At 37.6% G+C, this 25,735-nt stretch overlaps 1 protein-coding gene across 1 annotated transcript in view; it reads right to left on the bottom strand.

Annotated features, from left to right (window-relative positions):
• The window catches only part of LOC136875475 (sphingomyelin phosphodiesterase 4), a 189,021-nt gene that overhangs the window by 73,007 nt on the left and 90,279 nt on the right, over nucleotides 1–25,735 (bottom strand). Inside the window, exons 9-10 of the mRNA XM_067149018.2 lie at nucleotides 20,277–20,552; nucleotides 6,488–6,715 (exon numbers count right to left, since the gene is read on the bottom strand). Coding sequence (XP_067005119.2) covers nucleotides 6,488–6,715; nucleotides 20,277–20,552 — 504 coding nt within the window. The remainder of the gene's footprint in view (nucleotides 1–6,487; nucleotides 6,716–20,276; nucleotides 20,553–25,735) is intronic.

Genomic DNA, 25,735 nt, shown 5'->3' with positions numbered 1-25,735 from the left:
GTTTGATGATTACAGCTTCTGAACGACTCCTAGATTTAGAATGAGGTCGTTTCCCACTTTCGCTAAGCACTGTACTTTCAGGATTATTACTGGCCTGTTTCGTTGGGATATCTTCTTGCTTCCTATTCTCACTCTTCTTCTTTCTCTTCTTCTTAGAGAGAAACGTTTCCCATTTTCCTTGATCTTCCTCCGAGTCATATGTCACTGGTGATGTGTTGGACAATTCCTTATTCTCCGTGGTAGTTGGTCTCTGCTCTAGTTCTGCAGATTTCTTCCACGACATCCTGCATGTTGCTCCAGCCTCTAAAGCTTCTTCCAGCTTCATGAGGCCATTCTTTATTTCCGTTTTTAGGTTTTTGAGAGGAATAACCATTATCTTCTTCAACAGTGATCTTGCAGTCTCAAGATGCACCTTTTCTTTGTATTGATTCTCCATTATCTGCCGACTGATATCATCAGTCAGATTTAGGTCAATACTCCTACCATTTCGGCTATTGTGGATACTTTCCCTTGATACACCAGGGAGCTCCACCGTATCATGCAGAATGTCTGCTTCTGCCATCATGCCAATATGGGAGTCTAGTTGGCTGTGTGTTAAGTCAAGGAGATGAAATTGTGGGTGGGCGCTGGGAGCGCTTACACTAGAAAATGATCGTCTATCTACCGCAGTGTACCTTCTATGTGATTTTGATCTTTGACAAGATGGCTGCTCACAACAGGATTACTTCAACGCAAACTTTTCAATATTTCACTTAATATTCTGTCGTTCCAGTTGTAATCAAACACATCTACCATGAAATGGGGCTTAAAATAACCATACAAGCTCGTTTAGGTAAGTGCTTTCACAATGCAAACCCGCTTTCTTGAGCTATTTTGTAGCTGCGAAGTTCACGCGTCTTTTCATGTCCAATAATAATAATAATAATAATGAAAATGAAAACCTGCAACCTGTTTTCCAGTCATTGACCGGGTCAGGGATGTAATGAATGAAGCAGATATAGGCTGTTAGTACGATGGGGTCGCCACTCCCAAAGTGATTTATTAATGAATGATAGATGCAATGAAATGAGAATGGAGAGTGTTGCTGGACTGAAAGATGACAGGGAAAACCGGAGTACCCGGAGAAAAACCTGTCCCGCCTCCGCTTTGTCCAGCACAAATCTCACATGGAGTGACCGGGATTTGAACCACGGTATCCAGCGGTGAGAGGCCGACGTGCTGCCGTCTGAGCCACGGAGGCTCAATAATAATAATAATAATAATAATAATAATAATAATAATAATAATAATAATAATAATAATAATAATAATAATAATGCTATTTGCTTTACGTCTCACTAACTACTTCTACGGTTTTCGGAGACGCCGAGGTGCCAGAATTTTGTTCTGCAGGAGTTCTTTTACGTGCCAGTAAATCTACCGACAGGAGGCTGACGTATTTGAGCACCTTCAAATACCACCGGACTGAGCCAGGATTGAACCTGCCAAGTTGGGGTCAGAAGGCCAGCGCATCAACCGTCTGAGCCACTCAGCCCGGCGAATTGGACAAATTAACCCTAGAACTGTGGACCGTCTTTCTGGAAGACGGTGCACTGTTTCGTCAAGTGCGATCGTCTTTCTGACAGATGGTGTCGTTCTTCCGCCGTATAATTATAACTGAACACCTGAGGGCAGTAATATAGATCCCAGCTGAATACTGATACTTTTATCTTCACTACTGAAAGTCTTTGAAAAACAAGCAGCGGTCTGGAGAAGTTTATTTAGCTGTAGAAATGAAAGTACTTTCATATGTTCTTAGGATCAAGATGGCAGCCCGCTTTGTTGACGATTCTAAAATCGAGCACTTGATTTTCGAAAATCTCAGTGACAGTGCTGATGGTGACAGTCCGACTCGTTGGCTGAATGGTCAGCGTACTGGCCTTCGGTTCAGAGGGTCCCGGGTTCGATTCCCGGCCGGGTCGGGGATTTTAATCGCTTCTGATTAATTCTTCTGGCTCGGGGACTGGGTGTATATGTCCGTCCCAACACTCTCCTCATCATATTCAGACAACACACTACACTACCAACCACCACAGAAATACGCAATAGTGCTTACATCCCTCCATAGAGGGTTGGCGTCAGGAAGGGCATCCGGCCATAAAACAGGGCCAAATCCACATGTGCGATGCAGTTCGCACCCGCGACCCCACAGGTGTGGGAAAAAGCGGCAGGAAAAGAAGAAGTGCTGATGGTGACAGTGATTATTGTGTTCATTCCGATGAGGAAATTATTCCTGAAAGTAGTAAACGTGACAGCGAAGTACAAGTTGCCTCAGAAGTAACGGGAAATTCCGATAACCGGAATGATGTTCAAGTCAGTGCAGGTTACATTATTATAGGCATTACGTCAATATTTGAAGAAACCAGTGAGGAGATAAGTGTGAAATATTGATATTTGAGTTGATTGTTATAAATACATTGATCAGAACACAAGAAAAAATAAACTGAGCTAAGAAAACTAAGATAAGCTGTAGGTTCGAAACTCGTGAACAGAACTCAAAATCTGTTTCGAGGAAAATATTGCGTTTTACTTAGCATTTGAAATCAAAATTGAAGAATTGTGAGGAAATATGTAAAAACACACTTCTTTGTTTCATAATATCATGTTTCAGGAATAAATTTCTTTCAGAAATTCTTTTCTTAGTGCAAAATATTTCAACAATTCACTTTGTTCCAAAAAATATATAATTGTATATTTCGATAGTTAGAAATGGTGAAAATTTTTAAAATTATTTCTCTCATCTTCATGTAGATCATTATTTCAGCTTTCTGTTGGTGTGTAATATGGATTTTTTGGGATTAATATGAGTTTACAGGCTTGATTTCATTTTCATGCTGTATATTGAGGAAAATAACTGCAGCATTTGACATATAAACCTGCAGCAGTTCTAGGGTTATTGTAAATACTAGTAGGTTTATCTATATTATTATTATTGTAATTCGTTGTATGTTAATTTCTTCGTAGGAAACAAAATGTTAATTTATATTGTGTATTATAATAGATATTTTTATGTACAGTAGGATAGCACAGTACCATAGTAATTTGTTTCAGTCTCTTTCTTCATTTATTCATCATCATCATCATCATCATCATCATCATCATCATCATCATCATCATCATCATCATCATCATCATCATCATCATCATCATCATCGGTTTGCCCTTCCAGCGAGCCGGGTAGGGTGTTTGAAAACGAGCGTCTTCCAAAGTTGCCTGTTCAAAAACATTTTGTTGTCCAAGACAGATTCCCAATTCCATCCTCTTCTCTCCACGTCTTCCCTCAGTTGGTCCATCAATCTTCTTCTTGGTCTTTCAGCTGGTCTTCTACCTGTTAATCTCTTCATTTAACATGCCCAAACCATTTAAGTCTAGATGACCCAAGTCTTTCCTCCATCGATTCATTCAGACCTAGGTTAGATCGGATCTCATAATTTTTCACATGATCAAGTCGGGTCTTTTGGAGGGCAGTTCTAAGAAATTTCATTTCACAGGCTTGAATCTTACTACAATCCTTTGATGTTAGTGTGCAAGTTTCCAGAGAATATGTAAGGATGGGAATGAAATATGACTTGTACAGGGTCATTTTTTTTTTTTTTCTTTCTTTGTGGGACCTTCTCATCCCACAGTAGGTGTCTAACGATACTGTAAAAGTTAGAGCCTTTGGTTACTCTGTTTGTTATTTCTATCTCAGCTCTGTTATTACTAGCCATTACGCTTCCTAAATAACTGAATTGGTGTACTACTTCAACTTGGTGGTCCTGTATTTTTATGTTGCATTCTGTATTATGTCTGCTGATTTTCAATGCTACTGTTTTTGATGGTTTCAATTTCATTCCATAATCATCAAACTTCTTATACCATGCATTCAGATTATTTTGCACTCCCGTCCCATATTGCCACATCATCTGCAAACACAAGAGCCTGAAGATCTTTATTACCTTTTCCTTTTTAGTTCCTTTAAAATGGTATCCATAACTGCTATGAATAGAAGAGGTGATAAGGCACTTAACTGTTGTACTCCTTGGGTTGAATTGAACCTTTCAGAGTGACCATCTCCAATTCTGACACAGCTTTTACAATTAGTATATAGCATTTGGATCTTACTAACAAGGTACTCTGGTACACCAAGTTTTCTAAGACTTTTCCAAATAGTTGATCTAGGAACATAATCATATGCCTTTTCAGGGTCCATAAACACAATAATTAGGTCTTTTCCTCTTTCCCAGCATTTCTCTGCCAACATCCTCAAAGCAAATATCAGATCTGTTGTGCTTCTTCCAGCCCTAAAGCCATGTTGTTCCTATTCTAAGATAGGCTCTAGTATATCCCTTACTCTGGCTTCAATGATCTTCTCCATAATTTTAAGGCCGCATGATAAGAGGGTAATGCCTCTGTAATTTTCACTTTTCCTTCTACTTCCTTTCTTAAAGATAGGAACTATCACTCCTTTTGTCCAATCTTCAGGTATTTCGTTATCCTTCCATATTGTTCAGAGAACTCTATACAGCCACTGTATTCCTGGTGGACCAGCAGCTTTAATCATGTCAGCCGTAATTTCATCAGCTCCTGCTGACTTACCACTTCTCATCCTATGGAGAGCTTGCTCTACTTCTGTCCATGTAATTGGGATATCTTCCTCTATTGCTTTCTGTCCTACATTCTCAACAGAGATCTCTTTAGGGCCATTTAGGAGCTTGTCAAAATACTGTCCCATTGTATCCGTGATATCTTTCATATTGCGAACTATATTCCCATCTGCTGTCTCCAGAGCTGTAATTGCTTCTTTATCTGATCATTTACTTTTTACTATTCCATATATCATTTTCATATTCCCTTTACTGTCTTCTTCCAGTTTAGTTGTAAATTCTTTCCAACTTTTCTCTTTTTCTTCCCGTACAATTCTCTTGACTTCCAACTTTCTGTATCTATATTCCTTTACCATCTCTTCCAATTTATTGTTGTCTATTTGGTTGCTGTTGATTCTTCTGTCAGACTTAGCCACATCAAGAACTTTTTTGGCTTTATTCCTTTTCATTATGGCTTCTTTCACTTTATCATTCCACCAAGGATGTTCTTTTTTCTATCACTCTTCTGCTTGTTCTTCCACCAAACAGACTTGCCTTAAAATCATTCCATTCTTCATTACCTTTCTTTGTGTCTGTTATTGGTATTTTGGCTCTGATTTCCTCTTGAAACTGCTGTTTGACTTCCACATTTTTCAGTTTCCAGTCTTTAATTCATGTTTTTTTCTTCTTGTTTACTTTAATAATAGGTTTGGTGACTCTTAGGTCTGCAATGAGCCTATGGTCACTATCAAAGCTCTCACTAGGTATCACTTTTACATCGTGCACCTTTTCTCCACTTGACCTATCTGTGATGATAAGGTCTATCACTGATATATACTGACCATCCCAGCTGTATTTCGTTATCTTGTGGCTATCCCGTTTCTGAAACCTCGAGTTCATCACCAGAAGTTGGTTTCGTGTACATAGATCAAGCAGAAGTCACCATCCTCATTTTTATTCCCAAATCCATATGGATCAATAATTCCTTCGTCCGACTTGTTGGCTGAATGGTCAGCGTACTGGCCTTTGGTTCAGAGGGTGCCGGGTTCGATTCCCGGCCGGGTCGGGGATTTTAACCTGCATTGGTTAATTCCAATGGCCCGGGGGCTGGGTGTTTGTGCTGTCCCCAACATCCCTGCAATTCACACACCACACATAACACTATCCTCCAACACAATAACACACAGTTACCTACACACGGCAGATGCCGCCCACCCTCAACGGAAGGTCTGCCTTACAAGGGCTGCACTCGGCTAGAAATAGCCACACGAAAACAAAAACAATAATTCCTTCATAACCTGACCCATCAGTTCCTACCTGGGCATTAAAATCCCCAATTATCATTATGTTCTCTTCATCAATGATGTCCTCTAGTTTTTCTAGGAAGCTTGATTTTTGGTCATCGCTACAAACCTGCTGGGGAGCATAAACTTGGATTACAGTTTGAGTTTCTCAATTCAGGCATATTTTAGCTTTGATTAATTTCTCATTGATGAAGGAGACATCTGTTACACTATCAATGTCTTTATGGAGTATAAAACCAACTCCATTCCTCGCCACTGCAGTATTACCACTCCAGTATAATTTATATCCGTCCTCTTAACATTCTTGTGTTGCAACTTTTCCATTTGGTTTCACTTAGCCCTATGATGTGAATATGTCTACGGTTCATTAAATCTGTGATTTCGTTGCATTTTCCTGCAAGTCAGGGACACGTGTCCCTAACTTTGCCAGTTAAAATAAACCATATCTATTTATCTATCTATCTATCTATCTATCTATCTATCTATCTACCTATCTATCTATCTATCTAAGATATAAATCTATATTCCTTGAGGAGTGGTTCTGGTAATAGCAATGGAGGTGGTAGTAATAATACTTACATTGTAGATATGAGCAATGTAGTTCAACACTTGATTCAACAAGGAAACCACCCTTTTCCGGTCATCAAGGGGAGTATAACATGCATCTTGATAATCTCTCATTGACAAGAACCTCATCACCGTGGAGAAGAATGTTTCATCAGCACCAGCAGCTTCACGTTCAGCTGCCATCATGGAGAAATAGCTTGAAATGTATGCAGCCATCACAGTATCTAGGAGCTTGTACACCTACAACATTAAGTAAAATATGGAAATAAATATTCAAAAAAGGAAAGGAATGTCTCATGAGAAGATCGATGCATCTTCAGCAAGTATACTATAACAGTAGTGGTAAAACAGTTTAATTCTGGAAATTGCAATTCCTGTTTCTACTTGTAAGCCACAAATGTACCATATTTAAGAATAATGTTAACAATCATTAGTTTAACATCTGTTCTAACCTGATAAAGACTTAACAGAAATTGTAGTTTAGAATTTAGTCCTGCAGAAGTTCTTTCACATGCTGGAAATAAAGGATGGAGAGTCAGTGCATTGAAATACCCCAAGTACAGCCTCCCTCAAACAGTACTGAATCTGGTATTTTCAGAACAAAAGACCGATAACTCATCGATTGCTGATTGAGGTTGGCTTCTTGGGACGGGTTAAGCCTTCGTGAACAGTGACGTATTATGGCCAAGGGTAAATTTTGGAAAAAAAGTAATTTGATGTAAAAACTGCTCAGACTAAGCTAAATCATGCATTCATTTATAAAAACAACATATAGCTTGGGTTACACTGAATTTCAGTACTGATTAGGAATTAAGTCTTATTATTTGGCATAAATTTGTTACCGCAAAAACGACACAAAGGTCACAGAATTATATTGCCAGTTCACATACTGATGAAGTTATTCACTATCACTATAAGCCATATTCAATCGTTTTTACGATGTGGCCTCTTTAAGTCTGAAGCAAGGTAGGTTTTCATGAGGTCTCTCCATCTGGGCATCTGGGACAGTCTTGAGCGATGTTCTGCCAATTGACGCCAATAATCTTCTGGATGTCTTTATCCCATCTGTCCGGTGGTCTTCCCTTAGGTCTCAGATGATCTTTCGGACTCCACTCAAGCACAAGCTTTGTCCACCTATCATCAGTTCTCCAAGCAACATGGCCTGCCTACTGCCATTTTAGGGTAAACACCCTTTCTAAAATGTCACTGACCTTTTTGACTGACCTGATGTAATCTGCTCTCTTCCTGTCATTCTTCGTGAAGCCTAGCATAAACCGTTCCATAGCTCTTTGGGTTGTTCTGAGTTTATGCTTATTACTGTAATCATAGTTCACTGATGAAATACTACAAAAGAGACGTAGAAGAAGAAAAAGAAGAAGAACACAGAGCGTAATTATTAGGTTCTGGAAACAGACTGCATTCTTGTCGAAACAGGTCTACAAAACAGCTGTGACACAGCAGAATGTGCAAGCATGGGGGCAGAAATGAAATAATACCAGTATGGTAAACAATGTAATAAATGACACACAGTTACACAAATTTAACGAAAAACAAAACAAAAAAAAAAAACGATCTCTTAAAGCTACTAACAACTATGAAAAAACTTAATTAACTCTAAATTACAAAGTGTGCATAACACAACGAATGAAGGTACTGTACTTTTCAATGTATAAGCTGTCAGAAATCTTTGAGATCTTCCATGATGATCTGACTGATTTGGAGGATAGGAGCACTTCGTTTAGTTCCTTTGTGCGGGAACAAAAAGTGACACTTAAGGTAATGAAAAATGCAAGTTCCCATCTGTGGTCAATACTGCATCCTAAATCTGATGGACCAACAAAAGTGTAGTCTATACTATACAATCACTCAAAAAATATGATACCCCATAAATTATATTCTAACCACACCTGGGCGACTGGAGTGGGACATTGATGATGATGATGATAAATGTTCTGAATATAGCTTTCTGACATGACTGTTACTGCAACCAGAATGCACAAAGGGATTGATAGGTCAAATAAGTGACATCTTTATCATAGCCATAATCTTTCATTAAGGTAAAAATATGCTAATGAAGGACCAGGAGGTAGTTCACTAGACAGGGTGCAAATCCAATCTAAATAATTGATGTATTCTTCATTTCTCTGTATCATGTAGTCAGCTAGGAATAACACCAAATTCTACTTAATGAGATTTCCTTCATGTGGAGAAGAATTATCTCATTTTCCCGGTCCTTCACTATGATATTATCCTTGATTTTCCTTTCCACAGAATCTTTAATTTCTTTGCTCTTTTAATTTTCTCTAGGTGTTGCACACATCTGCTCATTGAAGTAAGGGGTGATACTATCTTAGGTTTGCAGTTTGTAGTCAAAAATGTTTTGCTGGAACATATACTCTGATTGCAGCATGCGCAAATGTAGAAAATCAATTATGGAAGGATGATCACTGCAACTTAGAGAATGCAAAATCCCAAAATGGCACTCCAAGGAATCTTGATTAAAATTAGCTGTTTTAAACATAGTTTCTGTTCTATAAAAAAGTTGACAATTCACAAGTACTTTTCAGAGTTGCCCTTCATGATTCTATGGTTTTTGTGTGTTTCTCCATTCAGATGATTTCTAAACTTCCACTATTATTTTGTGAGAGCGAGAAGCTTTATGCATCACCCTGTGGTGGATGCAGTAGAATGCATCCACAGTATCCCTTGCCAATTGTAAGAGTTCACTAAAATTGGAATCAAGGACTCTCAGCTTAGGGGCATAGTTTGGCGACCACAGCTCCCCTACCATAGTCTGGCATTACTTCCATTAACTAGTGTCAGGCTTCTGGCTTTCATCGTTCTTATACAAACCTCCTTGGTCAACTCTTGTTCTTTTCCTACCTCAAAAATATTAGTTTGCAAGGCTTAGAGAGTCCTTCATTTTCACGCACTTCATGGCCCTTTCTTTACTTTTGCCAATACCTTCATTCCTTGAAGTCTTTGATCTCTTCCATTTCCTTCTGATTAGAACTTGTTTGATTGTTGTTTAGGTCACCAGCCCCCCTCTGATTAGTGTTAACAGAGGATGGTTGCCCAGTTGTACTTTCTAAAAACAATAATCGCCACCACCGCCACCAGGATCTTTATACAGTCCTTTTGCGAGCAACAAGGAGTTAGTGTGCCCCCAAGATTACCGAGATCTCTAGTTAAACTTTCTGTATTCTCACTATTACTGGATCTTCCAGGCTTGATCTCTCTCCAGAATTTCATTGCATTGGTCAATTGCTAAATAATTGAAAAGCCAGCCTTGCATTCAACCTCTGAAATGAGTTTCGGTCTATGTTCAGTACAACGATGTCAACTTGACCAACTTCGAAGGCAGACAAATTAAAACAATGTGTCAATCTGGAATAATATATTGTCAGTAACAATTATAATTTACTTTTATACTTTCATATAATAGACTTAATTTATTGTGGTAAAAATTAATCATTTAAAAGTATGACCAGCATCAGCAAATGCCCAAACTGAATTTAATATCTTTAAAAATATATCCCCAGAAGTTGAACTTATACATACAGGATAGATTCAGGTACATACAAAAAGGAACAAATGTAAAAAAACCAGGGCATGACTGGAAATAACATTCTTATTATTGTCAGGAGTTTCATCTCCTAAATCGTCATCAACTTTCATTGTGAATGGGTAAAACTGAACGTCTTTCCTTCATTTGACTTCATAAAAAATTAACATCATCTTTCTTGATTGCATTTATGGCATTCCCATTCACACCATAACTACATCTTTTGCCATCAGCTCAGTTTTGAATGAAGCTCTTAATTTCATCATTCTTTCCTGAGATTGCACTTTTACACAGCCTTCTGAGGTGAGATTCTGCAGATGATGTCTATAACCCCTGCGAGAGCTGATTTTCAAAAGTAAAATACCCAATATAAATTCACTTGAATACCTTTGGGACAAGTGCTACATTTCTTTAGCAATGTATTTACATTAATTTTGTGTTTCTTACAAAGGCAATTTAAGCGATCATTAGCTTTACTCAATCATTTTTGAGATTCCTTTTTTCAAGAAATGTTATTCTAGTTTTGTAAACAGCTCATTTATTTTGGGTTTTCCTTAGATTCCTGTTAAAATTTTTCTTCAAATTCAAAATGACATGGGGAACCACAACATCAGGGTTTGTTATTTTAAATGTAGAGGGCTGATAATAATAGGCTCATTTACTGTATTTCTAAACTACTGCAGCTAGAGATTTTCACACTGTCACAGGTTTCTTCATGTCATTCCCGTTTAACAAGGAACCTCTGAAAATATATGAATCTCCAACAGATAGGAGGGCAAGTTTGGAAAAATATGTGAAATAACTTCTGGCTTCAATCTCTATTTAATTTTCAGAATTACAACATTTCAATCAATCAATCAATCAATCAATCAATCAATCAATCAATCAATCAATCAATCAATCAATCAATCAATCAATCAATCAATACTGATCTGCATTTAGGACAGTCGCCCAGGTGGCAGATTCCCTATCTGTTGCTTTCCTAGCCTTTTCTTAAATGATTTCAAAGAAATTGGAAATTTATTGAACATCTCCCTTGGTAATTTATTTCAATCCCTAACTCCCCTTCCTATAAATGAATATTTGCCCTAATGTGTCCTCTTGAATTTCAACTTTATCTTCATATTGTCATCTTTCCTACTCTTAAAGATGCCATTCAAACTTATTCGTCTACTAATGTCATTCCACGCCATCTCTCCGCTGACAGCTCGGAACATGGTACGTACGTAGGTTTATAGTTTGTAACATACCACTTAGTTGAGCAGCTCGTCTTCTTTCTCTCAGTTCTTCCTAGCCCAAACTTTGCAACATTTTTGTAACGCTACTCTTTTGTTGGAAATCACCCAGAACAAATCAAGCAACTTTTCTTTGGATGTTTTCCAGTTCTTCTTGAATCAAGTAATCCTGGTGAGGGTCCCATACACTGGAACCATACTCAAGTTGGGATCTTACCAGAGACTTATATGCCCTCTCCTTTACATCCTTACTACAACCCCTAAACACCCACATAACCATGTGCAGAGACCTGAACCCTTTATTTACAATCCCATTTATGTGATTACCCCAATGAAGATCTATCCTTATATTAACACCTAGATACTTACAATGATCCCCAAAAGGATCTTTCGCCCTATCAACACAGTAATTAAAACTGAGAGAAATGTTCTATTTGTGAAACTCATAACCTGATTTTTAACCCCGTTTATCATCATACCATTGCCTGCTGTCCATCTCACATTATCGAGGTCACGTTGCAGTTACTCAAAATTTTGTAACTTATTGATTACGCTATACAGAATAACATCATCCGCAAAAAGCTTTACCTCTGATTCCACGTGTTTACTCATATCATTTATATATATATAAGAAAATATCAAGGTCCAATAATACTGCCTTGAGGAATTCCCCTCTTAATTATTACAGGGTCAGATAAAGCTTCGCCTACTCTAATTTTCTGAGATCTATTTTCTAGAAATATAGCAACCCATTCAGTCAGTCAGTTTTCTAGTACAATTGCACTCATTTTTGCCAGTAGTCTCCCATGATCCACCCTATCAAATGCTTCAGACAGGTCAATCGCGATACAGTCCATTTGCCCTCCTGAATCCAAGAATCTGCTATATCTTGCTGGAATTCTACAAGATGAGCTTCAGTGGAATGACCTTTCCTAAAGCCTTCTATCGAACCAGTTATTAATTTTGCAAACATGTCTAATATAATTAAAAATAGGAGAGGATTTCCACCAATCAATACTTATTTATTGTATATATTAAACTACAGGACCGGTTTTGACCTCATGTTCAAGGTCATCTTCAGCTGAACCATACATACATATTTATATAATGAAGCTTTGATTAAGATTGTGGTGTTGAAGAAATGCTATATGATGATGATGTACATTTAGTCACATACAAATGGGGCACGTCTTAGCGTGAACTGGCGTATATGTCATTCTGTACAATATTGCAACTGTATGTCTAAAATGTTGAAGGTCTTAAAACTAGTGTATAAAACACGTCTTTTCCTAAACTAACTTATATATATGTACAAGATAAAAACAATATATAAAAACACTTCATGCATATGAACATTCGTTCTTGCTTGGTGGTCAATACATCGACTAACTTCCGTATTTAAGTCTTATTCACAGTTGTACACTTCAGCTGCTATTCTTGGAGTTTGTAAAATTGCATGGATAAAAGTTTTGTCTTCCTGTGCGTATGTGAGATAAAACACTTTCAATTTTAAAAAGGTGCCAAATGTATGGATGAAATTCAAGTAAAATATGTTCAGCTCTGCTGTGTGTGTTGCCCTTTTATTAGAACCAATTCATGTTGTCTTTTTGGCGTCCGTAAATTTGGATGACATTGGTTTCAAAGTAGTGGCTCCTTTCCCATTTGTAGCTGTGCAATGATGTTATGTTTATCTGTGGAAGATAAGATTGAGTTATAAGCGATATTGTGCGGAGGAATGTCTAAGGGTTATGTGTGTGAACTGGAATATGTACTTACTGTTGTTGGTGTAGCTGAGTTGTGTTTGACATGCGAGCTTGTAATGTACTACTTCGTGTTCTTCTTGGGCTTATACTAGCTGCTGTGAGGGGAAGGGAAGGAGGGGTAGGGAGAGTTGTTGTTGTGGGGGTAGGGATGGAGCTGGGTGTGTTGTTTGGTGTTTTTCAGTTGCGTGTTGCGTTCTGTTTATTGATTAACTTAAGGTAAGGGTTTTTTAGGGCGGGGATAACTGTATTGAAGATGATGTTAGTTTTTTCTGTGATTTCATTTATGTTGTAATTTGGATTGGTGTACTGATCTAGAGTGATGTAAAATTCTTCTGTTATGTTGAGCAGGGGGCCTTTGGGGTTTATGTTTAGGATTTGCATATCGTTATCGATGTTTGTAAAACTGTGTTTATAGTCTGCGATATGTTGTCCTATTGAGGAAAAATTATTGTGTTTCACTGCGTTTATGTGTTTGTTATATCGGGTTAGGAAGTTTCTACCGGTACGTCCGATATAGCTGATCTCACAGTTATTAAATTTGATACGGTATACCCCTGAGTGGTTGTATTTGTTGTTGCTGTTGATTGTCCTGACATTGTGTATGATGTTGGTACTATTGTGTGTAGTTCTGAATGCTATTCTTAGGTTATGTTTTTTTAAAATGTTAGTTATGGGGTATATGTGTACATTATTGAAAGTGAATAGTGCATAGTCTTTCTTGGGTTCGTTTACTTTTGTTAGTTTGGTTTTGGGTTGGGATTTTATTTTGTGAATGATTTTGTTAACCATTTCTTTCTTGAATCCATTGTTTTTAGCTATGTCATGAATTAATTGTAATTCTTTGTTTAGATCTTCTTTTGTTAACGGTATATTGAATGCTCTGTGTATCGTGCTATAGTAGGCTGCTCTTTTGTGTATGTTGGGGTGAATGGAATCCATTTTAATTGTATTTGAGGTATGCGTGGGTTTTCTGTATATTCTGTAAGAAAGATGGTCATCATGTCTAGTTGTCGTTATGTCCAGGTAGTTCAGTTTGTGATTGTTTTCGGATTCCATGGTAAATTTTATATGGGAATCTACTGTATTGAGTTTATCTAATATATCAGTTTCATTTGTGGACCTATTGTCGAGGATGATAAAGATATCATCAACAAATCTACACCAAAAAATTATATGGTCTATTTTGTTGATGAATGTGTTTTCTAAATAGTCTATGTAACAGAAAAACACCAAACAACACACCCAGCTCCATCCCTACCCCCACAACAACAACTCTCCCTACCCCTCCTTCCCTTCCCCTCACAGCAGCTAGTATAAACCCAAGAAGAACACGAAGTAGTACATTACAAGCTCGCATGTCAAACACAACTCAGCTACACCAACAACAGTAAGTACATATTCCAGTTCACACACATAACCCTTAGACATTCCTCCACACAATATCACTTATAACTCAATCTTATCTTCCACAGATAAACATAACATCATTGCACAGCTACAAATGGGAAAGGAGCCACTACTTTGAAACCAATGTCATCCAAATTTACGGACGCCAAAAAGACAACATGAATTGGTTCTAATAAAAGGGCAACACACACAGCAGAGCTGAACATATTTTACTTGAATTTCATCCATACATTTGGCACCTTTTTAAAATTGAAAGTGTTTTACCTCACATACGCACAGGAAGACAAAACTTTTATCCATGCAATTTTACAAACTCCAAGAATAGCAGCTGAAGTGTACAACTGTGAATAAGACTTAAATACGGAAGTTAGTCGATGTATTGACCACCAAGCAAGAACGAATGTTCATATGCATGAAGTGTTTTTATATATTGTTTTTATCTTGTACATATATATAAGTTAGTTTAGGAAAGGACGTGTTTTATACACTAGTTTTAAGACCTTCAACAGTTTAGACATACAGTTGCAATATTGTACAGAATGACATATACGCCAGTTCACGCTAAGACGTGCCCCATTTGTATGTGACTAAATGTACACCATCATCATATGGCATTTCTTCAACACCACAATCTTAATCAAAGCTTCATTATATAAATATGTATGTATGGTTCAGCTGAAGATGACCTTGAACATGAGGTCGAAACCGGTCCTGTAGTTTAATATATACAATAAATAAGTATTGATTGGTGGAAATCCTCTCCTATTTTTAATTGTGCAATTGTCAATATGGAAATGAAGATTATAGATTACTATGTCTAATATAATCAGAAAGAATGCCTTCCCAAAGGTTACATGCAATGCATGTTAAATTTACTGGCCTGTAATTTTCAGCTTTATGTCTATCACCCTTTCCTTTATACAAAGGGGCTACTATAGCAACTCTCCATTCATTTGGTATAGCTCCTTCAACCAAACAATAATCAAATAAGTACTTCAGATATCGTACTATATCCCAACCCATTGTCTTTAGTATATCCCCAGAAATCTTATCAATTCCAGCCGCTTTTCTAGTTTTCAACTTTTGTATCTTATTGTAAATGTCATTGTTATCATATCTAAATTTTAATACTTCTTTAGCATTAGTCTCCTCCTCTATCTGGACATTATCCTTGCAACCAACAATCTTTACATACTGCTGACTGAATACTTCTGCCTTTTGAAGATCCTCACATACACACATCCCTTGTTCATTAATTATTCCTGGAATGTCCTTCTTGGAACCTGTTTCTGCCTTAAAATACCTATACATACACTTCCATTTTTCACTAATATTTGTATGACTGCCAATTATGCTTGCCATCATGTTATCCTTAGCTGCCTTCTTTGCTAGATTCAATTTCCTAGTAAGTTCCTTCAATTTCTCCTTACTTCCACAGCCATATCTAACTCTATTTCTTTCCAATCTGCACTTCCTTCTTAGTCTCTTTATTTCTCTATTATAATAAGGTGGGTTTTTACCATTCCTTACCACCTTTAAAGGTACAAACCTGTTTTCACATTCCTCAACAATTGCTTTAAACCCATTCCCAGAGTCTGTTTACATTTTTATTTACCCTTTTCCACCAAACATAGTTACTTTTTAGAAACTGCCTCATGCCTGCTTTATCAGCCATATGGTACTGCCTAATAGTCCTACTTTTAAGACCTTCCTTTCATCACATTTATTTTTAACTGAGACAAAAACAGCTTCATGACCCCTCTAATGCCATCTATCATTTTGGTTTCTCTATAGACCTCATCTGGTTTTACCAGCACCACATCCAGGATATTTTCCCCTCTAGTTGGTTCCACCACTTTCTGAATCAGCTGTCCTTCCCATATTAGCTTATTTGCCATTTGTTGGTCATGCCTCCTGTCGTTCGCATTTCCTTCTCAATTGACATTTGATAAATTCAGATCTCCCACTACAATCACATTTCTTTCCATGTTGTTTCCCACAAAGCTGATTATCTAATCAAATAATTCTGAATCCATGTCAGCACTACCCTTTCCCAGTCTGTAAACTCCAAAAACATTAAGTTGCCCATTATCTTTAGAAATGAGCCTTACACCTAGAATTTCATGTTTCTCATCTAACTTTTTCGTAGCTTACAAATTCTTCTTTCACCAGAATGAATACTCTCCTTCCCACCATTCCTATCCTATCTCTACGATACACTCTCCAGTTCCGTGAGAAAATTTCTGCATCCGTTATATCACTTCTCAGCCATGATTCAACTCGTATTACAATATCTGGTAAATATATATCTATTAAATGACTTAATTCTATTCCTTTCTTTACAATACCTCTACAGTTCAACACTAACATTTTTATGTCATCCCTATTTGACTTCCAGATCTCTGTACCCTTATCACCGCTCCTAGACAACCCCGTTTCCCTGAATGTACCTCCCTATTACCCTTCCAAACAAATTTCCTAACTTATACGTAACACTGTGGTTTAAGTACCTCTACAGTTCAACACTAACATTTTTATGTCATCTCTACTTGACTTCCAGATCTCTGTACCCTTATCACCGCTCCCTAGACAACCCCGTTTCCCTAAATGTACCTCCCTATTACCTTTCCAAACAAATTTCCTAACTTATACGTACCACTGTGGTAAAGTGAAGGCCATCTGAGCACAGAATCTAGAAATTTCACTCCTAGTTTCCCAGATACCCACTCCATATTCTCATTTAAATCCCCAATCATTCTCCAGTCAGTATCCCTCCTACACAGTATTCCACTGATAACAATCTCCGCTTCCTTAAACTCCACCCGTGCTGCATTTACCAGGTCCCACACATCTCCAACTATGTTGGTACTTATATCAGCTTGCCTTACGTGAAACACTACCACCTTCTCCTTCCCCTCCTCCCTCTCTTCTACTCTCCTCAACATCTGCCTCAACCTAATTCATGGATAACACTCTACCCGGGTTCCCTTTCCTTGACACACTTTCCCCACAAGTCTAACAATGGAATCCCTCATGACCAGAGCCTCAACCCTACCCACCTCATTTGATCCCCTCCCCTCCTGATCAGCCCTATCTTTCCTCATAGCTGCAGAAGCTACTTTCTCCTCGCTTTTCTCCTTCCCATGACCCTGTTCCACATGTCTTTTCCTATTGTCTACTCTACATTTCCTTTTCCTACCTTTTCCCTTCCTCCTACTTCCACACATCTCAGCAACAGTTCCTTGTTCCTCATCCCCCCTCTGTTGTTCTACCTGGAGTGATTCGTACCGATTTCGCACCGACACCTGTCCTGAGTTCTGATCCTGAATAGAGCCCTTAGCCTGCAATCTCCTTCCCCTTAGAACATTAAACCACCTTTCTTCTAAAACTCCCCCCTTTCCTTCCTCTCCCTCTTTTACATCTACTGTAACCTGCCAACCGGTGAGCAAAACTGAACTTTCTTGTGGCTAAAGGCTTGCTCCCTGGAGGTGCTATTTATCCTATGAAGTGCAAGAATTCAAGGCCTTTTCCTGTAATTACGCAACGTTTTCCAACCTGCATCTTATGGCGAGGGCTCTTATCTGTGTTGGAAACCATGTTCCATTCACAAGGGATGACAAAGAACATTTTCAGGACAGAAAAATGTGATTGTACTAAAGGGTAATAGCGAACATTTGGGACATACTCTGTCCTTGTGGCAGCCTCCGCATTGGGGAAGTTGTATTAATAAATAAATAAGGTAAGAATTAGATTTAATATGATGGCTATCGGAAATTTGAATTTACGACATGTTAAACAAGAAATCGTCTTATTCAGGAATGCAATAAAGAGATTTCACTGTTTTCTCTTTCACCTTAGCATTGTCATTAACTGAATATGATTTTATGTCTGTGCCATCATGCTGTAATTCTTCCTTTTCCACCACATTTCCCACACCCCACTGGGGTTGCAGGTTTGAACTGTGTCATGCGAGGATTTGGCCCTGTTTTACAGACAGATGCTCCTGACACCAACCCTATGCAGAGTGATGCCTCAAAGGCCTTGATACTGACCTTCAGCCATGGGGCTGGACTGTCACTGTGCTATCATTTTTTATTATTTTCTTCTCTTTACAAATGTATTTAGTAGGTATTATAATTCATTTAATTATTGGGAATAATTTCTTTCATTCTATGCACATTTTTATGGTTGAATAGTTCCTATAAATTTGTAACCTTTATATTCTTCATAACAATCCAATCCCATATGGCAAATAAGGCCTAAGGTAACCAAATAATAATCTTAATGTATAGGGAACAGACAGAGAGTAGCTGCTTACCGCATAAACATGTGTACTCCATCCACACGTGCTTACATATGGTAAGCGACTCTGTCTCGTATACAAACATATTTTCTTCTTGTTAGCTCTTTCACCTGAGCATCTATAAATAATAACCTCCTTCACCTTCATCCCAATATGCAAAGGGTCATCACAGAAGTTAATGAATAAAGTAATGGACATACATTAATGTTATGGCAAGAAGTTGTTTAACTGTGACAATGTTTGCATTTTATATACTATACAGTTTCATGACTTTGTGAGATTATAGACGTTACATGTATGGTCTGTCATTACATCAATGTCTATACACAGTTTGGTGAAATGAACTATAAAATTGCTTATTACAAATAAGAGGTTGTCTACAATAATTTCTGCCTGCAATATTATTGCGATATAGGAATTTGATTATTAACTTTTACTTGATGAATAAACGAAGGTGGAAAGTAAAAGGTATGCAGGGAACTAAGACTACAAATTATCGGAATAAAGTAATCAGCTGATTTTGTATTTATTTTAGTGCATGTAGCAACAATCGTCAACAATTCTAATAGAAACATCAACAATCCAAAAACTGTTAAGTACTGTAATTATCCAGTAAAATTACCGTGTATTCTCTTTAACTTCTTTTTAAATTGAAGTTTACAGGCGTATCGTGTTATTTAATTTAATACATTATTACCTTCATGATAGTTTGAACGGATATCTATACGAAATATCGGAAAAGTTGCGGCGGAAGTTACAATGAGTTACAACTCCTTATGATAATCTGCCTTTGTAAGTATTATACCAAAGAACCTACAGATGTTTAAAAATATTGTTTTAGAAGTTAATATTATTACCTAAACCTAAATTCAAAACAAGGTACACCTAGCTAGCCAACTTAACCTAGAAAACATAATCTACTGAACACCCACTGAATTACTTGTTATAAAATCCAAATAAATATCACTACTGCCAATTTCTACCAACAAGCACTAAACACCAATATATAAATAGCACTAAATGGAACATGCACACACAAAATTAAAACAATTTCAATAGGTTTTAACTACTTTATCACTACAATAATGCAAGAGCTCTCCCAACAGCCAACCGTACACAAGCACATCCAACAATGCAAAGTCCCATCAATAATGAATGAGTCTACTATTTATTTGATTTATATCCAAATTGACATCCAGGAACACAACATGTGAATTGACACTAGATTTATGTGTAGTCACTACACTCCCAAACATATATAATTGAATTATGCACTTACTCTTTTTTTTTTTTGCTAAAACGTTAGCAAGAATACACACAAACCACATAAACCAAGAAGATGGTCACCTGATCACGATGGATAACAATAGGCTAACAAAAAAAAACAACTAAATTTCAGTGTCTCTAAAAATAACAAAGATCTTCAGGAAATTGGTACCTATAAATGAAGAAATCTTGCAGGACAGAAAACAGCATGACCATGAACATAAAAATTACAAAACAAAGAAGTTTTCAACCATTAACATACCTCATCTGTGTCTCGCCGAAACATTGGAGTGTAGCTGTACTGGTTTCCTTCAAGGTGGACTAATTTCTCAAAAAGTTTGGCATACCATTGCTTCCCATTTATGACCACAGACGGTGAATTCTCAACCAAAACTGCAACGGGAGTGCCATCCATAGTTGCAACAGGAAAAACAGAAGTGTCTTTCTTATCAAGAATCTCCTTCTCCCATCTACTTTGGTCTAAGAGACATGACTCAACTTCTGCGATCATTATGTTCAGATTTTGCTGAGAGAAAACCTGGAAAATTTCAAAATCTCCGATTGATAACTTACATCAATAAGTGTTTTGTATATAATTTTAAAATAACGTATAGTTTCCAGCAAATTATTACTCAAGGAAGTCATACCAATGCAAAATAGCATACCAGCAAAGAGGTAAGTACTGGACTGGAACATGATGGAATAGGAGTGGTGAAGAGAAAGAGTTCAGTAGAAAGGAACTATGCCTGGCTGCACCAGGAAAGACAAAATGACTGTGATGTGTGACTAAGAACTGAGTTTGGTCTGTACTCCACCTTTCACTAGCCAAGTGAACGACTTTTAGTGGTAACCACTGCTTCCCTGAGAAAAAATCTTTAATTATACTGATCAACAATGAATATTCACCAAAAGAGGTAAATGTACTGTGAGACAACTGAAGTGCTGATTTCAGATCTGGATTAACTTTGTCCTATCACGTGTAGTTTTCTATTTACAGTGAAATCTCGTTAAGACGTTCCTGTAGGGAACAAAGAAAAAAGAACATGTTCAGCAAGAAAACGAACTAAAATATACAAATATAAACAGGGATATGGAAACACTAGATACTATTTTTTCAGACGTGAAAAACACAAGAGAACAAATATGGAAATTTGTTCTGCTGGCGATTATAAAATAACAAGTACCAGTACACTGAAAGGTGTGAAAAACACCAGACAACAAATAAGAAAAAATGTGCACAGGGGCCAACAAAAATATCGAAGTATTATTGCAGATCACACTTTTTATCAAACAAATGTTAGTAGAAGATTTTTATTGCGGAGCAGTGGGGTATTAAACATTATTTTCTGCTCACACTCTTAGATGATGAATTAGAGGTTAAACTTGACATGTGCAACTGCGAGGAATGACTTTGGCCACCATTTTGAATCAAACAAAACTTCGACCAACTTGAGTGATCCGAGTCGAAAATCGAAGGTGCAAATTTCAACATTTGTGACCTCTGCGTGCTTATGACAGTCCACTGTCTGACAGACTTTAATTCTGTCTTTCATAATTAAAGATTTTTATTTTCTATTTGCTTCACGTCGCACCGACACAGGTCTTATGGTGACGATGGGATAGGAAAGGCCTAGGGGTGGGAAAGAAGCGGCCATGGCCTTAATTAAGGTACAGCCCCACCATTTGCCTAGTATGAAAATGGGAAACATGGAAAACCATCTTCAGGGCTGCCGACAGTAGGATTCGAACCCACTATCTCCCGGATGCAAGCTCACAGCGGCAAGACTCTAACCACACGGCCAACTCGCCCGGTTTAAGAAATTTTACAACATTTTCCGTCTCCGTAACTAGGCTATCACAAGACAAATATGCACCACGCTGGTCAATTTCACTCGATTATGTTCCTAATCCAGATATAGGCTACCATATCACGCGACAAATATTTGCTACACTTCACTTTACCACTCAACACAAAATACATTTGTATCTTCTGAATGTAATGCAAAATACAAGCACAAACAGACTTACTCTGCTATTCAGCAATCTCACTGCTAACCGGCAAACAAAACTGAACATTCCTGAGACTCAACCTGCTCCCTGAAAGTGTAACTTATCCTTTGAAGTTTCGAAAGGCCTATTCCCGTAATCACGCAATTGTGGTGATGGCTCTTACTAGAGTTGGAAATCAAGTTTCTTTCAAAAGGGATGAAAAATACAGAAACATTTTCAGGTCTACGAAAAATGTGATCGTACTAAACAGTAATAGCAAAAATTCATGACGTGATAAGTGAGGTATTCTTTATATAGATTTAATGTGATGAGAATCGGGACTTCAAATTTCTGACGTGCTAAGTGGGAAAACATGGTTAACGAGGAACGCACTAACAAGGTTTCACTGTATTCATAAGTTCCGCTTTGTTCATTTACATGTGGCTGACTGCAAGATCTCCCTGCGCAGCACTCATATTTCTTTATTATCTTCTGTTGAAACACAAATTCCTGTCACTGATGCAGCTTAACTTGTTCTTTTCATTCACATGGATTCATTCCCCTCAATCACAGTTTCTATATCGAATGCACACATTTGTCTTACTAATAACAGCGTATCTTATGTGACAGTGCTATAAAGCTTTTGTGGTACTATATAATTTACATCAAGTTAATAAGGTGAGTGCCTCTGTATCCCTTGTTTAATTCCAGCATATGTCAACAGATTCTTCTTCTTGCTTGCTTGTTGTTTTAAGGGGCCTAACATCGCAGGTCATCGGCCAACAGATTCTTAACAGAGTAATTTATTTGGTAATAGGTACCGGTACCAATAGGGTTTATTCTGTTTCAGATAAAATCACTTATTGAGTCCTGAAAGTTTCTAACTCATTCCAACAACTTCTGCTACATATGTGGTTCCCTCACTCTGAAATAACAATGGTGTACAAGTTGATGGAGATATGCTACCAGGGCTTCTGGAACAAATCCATGATGTCAGATTACTGTTGAATGCTATTACCATATAATTATTAAATTAATGTAGTAATGGTCCACCTTTCAATACTATAATATGCAATATTCTAAATTACATTAATTAGGGACTAGTTTTGGCCAGGGCTGGCCATCTTCAGCCTTAATGTAAAACATCTGATAACTAAACAAACTAAACACACAACTGACATAAAACAAATGAAACAAATATATACAAAATGACATTAAAAACTGGGATGAAAATATGTCCTCAAGCATAGTTGGGGGACATATCCAGCTCACACATTTTAAAAATTCACCTGAGAGAACGCAAGTATGAAGAGGGGAGCACCCACAACTCACTTTCATTGATTTCAATATGTTGCACACAGCAACGAAACCCTCAACAAGGAAGTTTGCTATAGACTAGCATGTTTATCAGCATTCATATAGACTGAGAGTAAGCTATGTATCTGTAAACAGGTTACTAAACCTCTTATTCTAATGAACATGACGTCCCCGCATATTTGCGGCCCAACTATGCACTTTGAATCATCTCATAAAACCATTGGACACAGTGTTGGAATTTAACATTAGATATCTGAGCCTGACACCAGAATGTCAGTGATTCTCCATAAACTCTAAGAATTGTATCCAATTTCAACCTCAACAAATATAATTTTTTAAATATGTAGAAATCATGGGGCCAGGATAAAAGCCCTTTAACCCCCAAAACTGTAGGCCTACCATATGCATTTATCTTAACATTAAGTATTTTTTCTTTAGTAAGTGGCATTCACCATGTTTTCTGCATTGATATAGACTGAGAATAAGCTATGTATCTGTAAACAGGTTACTGAACCCCTTATTCTAATGAATACGACGTCCCCGCATATTTGCTGCCCAACAATGTACTTTGAAACATCTCATAAAACCGTTGGACACAGAATTGGCATTTAACATAGATATTCGAACTTGACGCCAGAATGTCTTGATAAACTCTTAGAATTTTATCCAACCTCAGCAAATATAATTTTTGAAATATGTAGAAATCATGGGGCCAGGGAAAAAGCCCCCTAACCCCCAAAACTGTATATATCTTAACCTTAAGTATTTTTCGAATAGGGGCATTCATGTTTGTGCCCGTTCACACGTCCGCGACAGCTTTCAAAATGGCGCCGACTGAAGGTATGGGCCATGTAATCTATAGCAAGCAAAGAATAGACACCAGTTGCGATGACACAGAGGACCATACACGTCATGGAACGGTCACGTATTCAGGGTGAAACGGACAGTGGACGGTCTACTGTATTGTTTTACAAAAAAAAAAAAAAAAAAAACTTGACTGTTAAAAAAAACTTCATCTTAAATTTTCACAACGGAGACTGAGGACGCAATTACCGATCGCGGTATAATTCTTTTAGGAGTAATAAAGGATCTAAACGTATATTAAAGGAAAAAGCATCGGAAAGGGGAAGAAACAAGTCAAATCACCGAAAAATAGCATAGTTGACTCGAGATATTAAGAAGGAATCACCTACAAGAGCTACGAGATACACGTGGGTGGATACTCAGCGCAGCGATCTACAGTCTGCAAAAGGAGACCAAGCCAACATAAAAAGGATCACACACAAGAAGAGAAACATCTCCAACGGTTGAATCAGAATAAAAATAAGTTTTCGTCAAGATCTACAAGAAGTGCAGACAGAGAATAGACGCACGGAATTCATTACCAACGAAATCGAGGATACGTCGGAGAACCACAAAAAAAAAAAATAAAAAATAAAAAAAATTAAGGACTACAGACGTCAAAAAGGAATTGTATAATGGCTGTACACTGCATTATAATCATCAATTTAGAGACTGACAAGAAGACCATGAGGATGATGTGCTAAATACACATGATGGACCAGCCTGGGGACCAATACATCTTGCTATACGACCGAGCCATGACGAGGAAGGCGACGGGAAATCATCCGACCGAGCCATGATGAGGAAGGCGACGGGAATCCAGACAGCACTTCCATAATGAAGAAGCGGATGATGTACCAGATGTCCAACCAATGACCTAACCGAAGACCCGACTACATCCATTTGGGAACAGAACAGCTGGACCAGGGACAACCATGAACGAGCTAAGTCATTTACAATATTTAATCGCATAATTTTTGGTTTGCCTACACATGTACCTTAGGTATGTGCCGATGGGCTAATTGTAGACCGATACATAAGAAATGCAAGTGAATGTTACCAACGAAGTGTGAGATATTTAAGTTCGTAGTTACATGATTTAGTAATATAGCAGTAGTTTCTGATGTAATGGATATATACGTCAACGTATATCGATCAAAATACTCGTATGTAGCGTGAGGTTTGAAAGAGAAGTGTGGAAACAGCTGATTATAATGACATACTGGGAGATTATAGAGATTTCATAGAGGTAATGTTATAAGTTGACGTCACGATTGGTTGCGCGCGGTGTAAAAATAAACAGATGGAATCACGCATTGTTTTGCTTCACAGTACGGGCATTGAACTCAGTCATAGGTTATGAGATACAGCAACTTTTAAATGTTGTCTTAAGAAACAGTGTGGTACTTTGACATAGTCGTGAATTTGGGAACGCGACAAGTTATTATTGAGGCTACAATGTTAAAATATTAGATGGATGTTGTAATAAGGTTACGATTGTGCTAACTGGAGCAAAGGTATGAGTTATATTGTGATATGAGAAGTTTTATTCGCATTACGCAGGGGCCATCG

The sequence above is a fragment of the Anabrus simplex genome, chromosome 6 (genome assembly GCF_040414725.1).
Source record: "Anabrus simplex isolate iqAnaSimp1 chromosome 6, ASM4041472v1, whole genome shotgun sequence".
In the NCBI taxonomy this organism is placed as follows: domain Eukaryota; kingdom Metazoa; phylum Arthropoda; class Insecta; order Orthoptera; family Tettigoniidae; genus Anabrus; species Anabrus simplex.
This window is presented reverse-complemented; position numbering and strand designations above follow the sequence as displayed.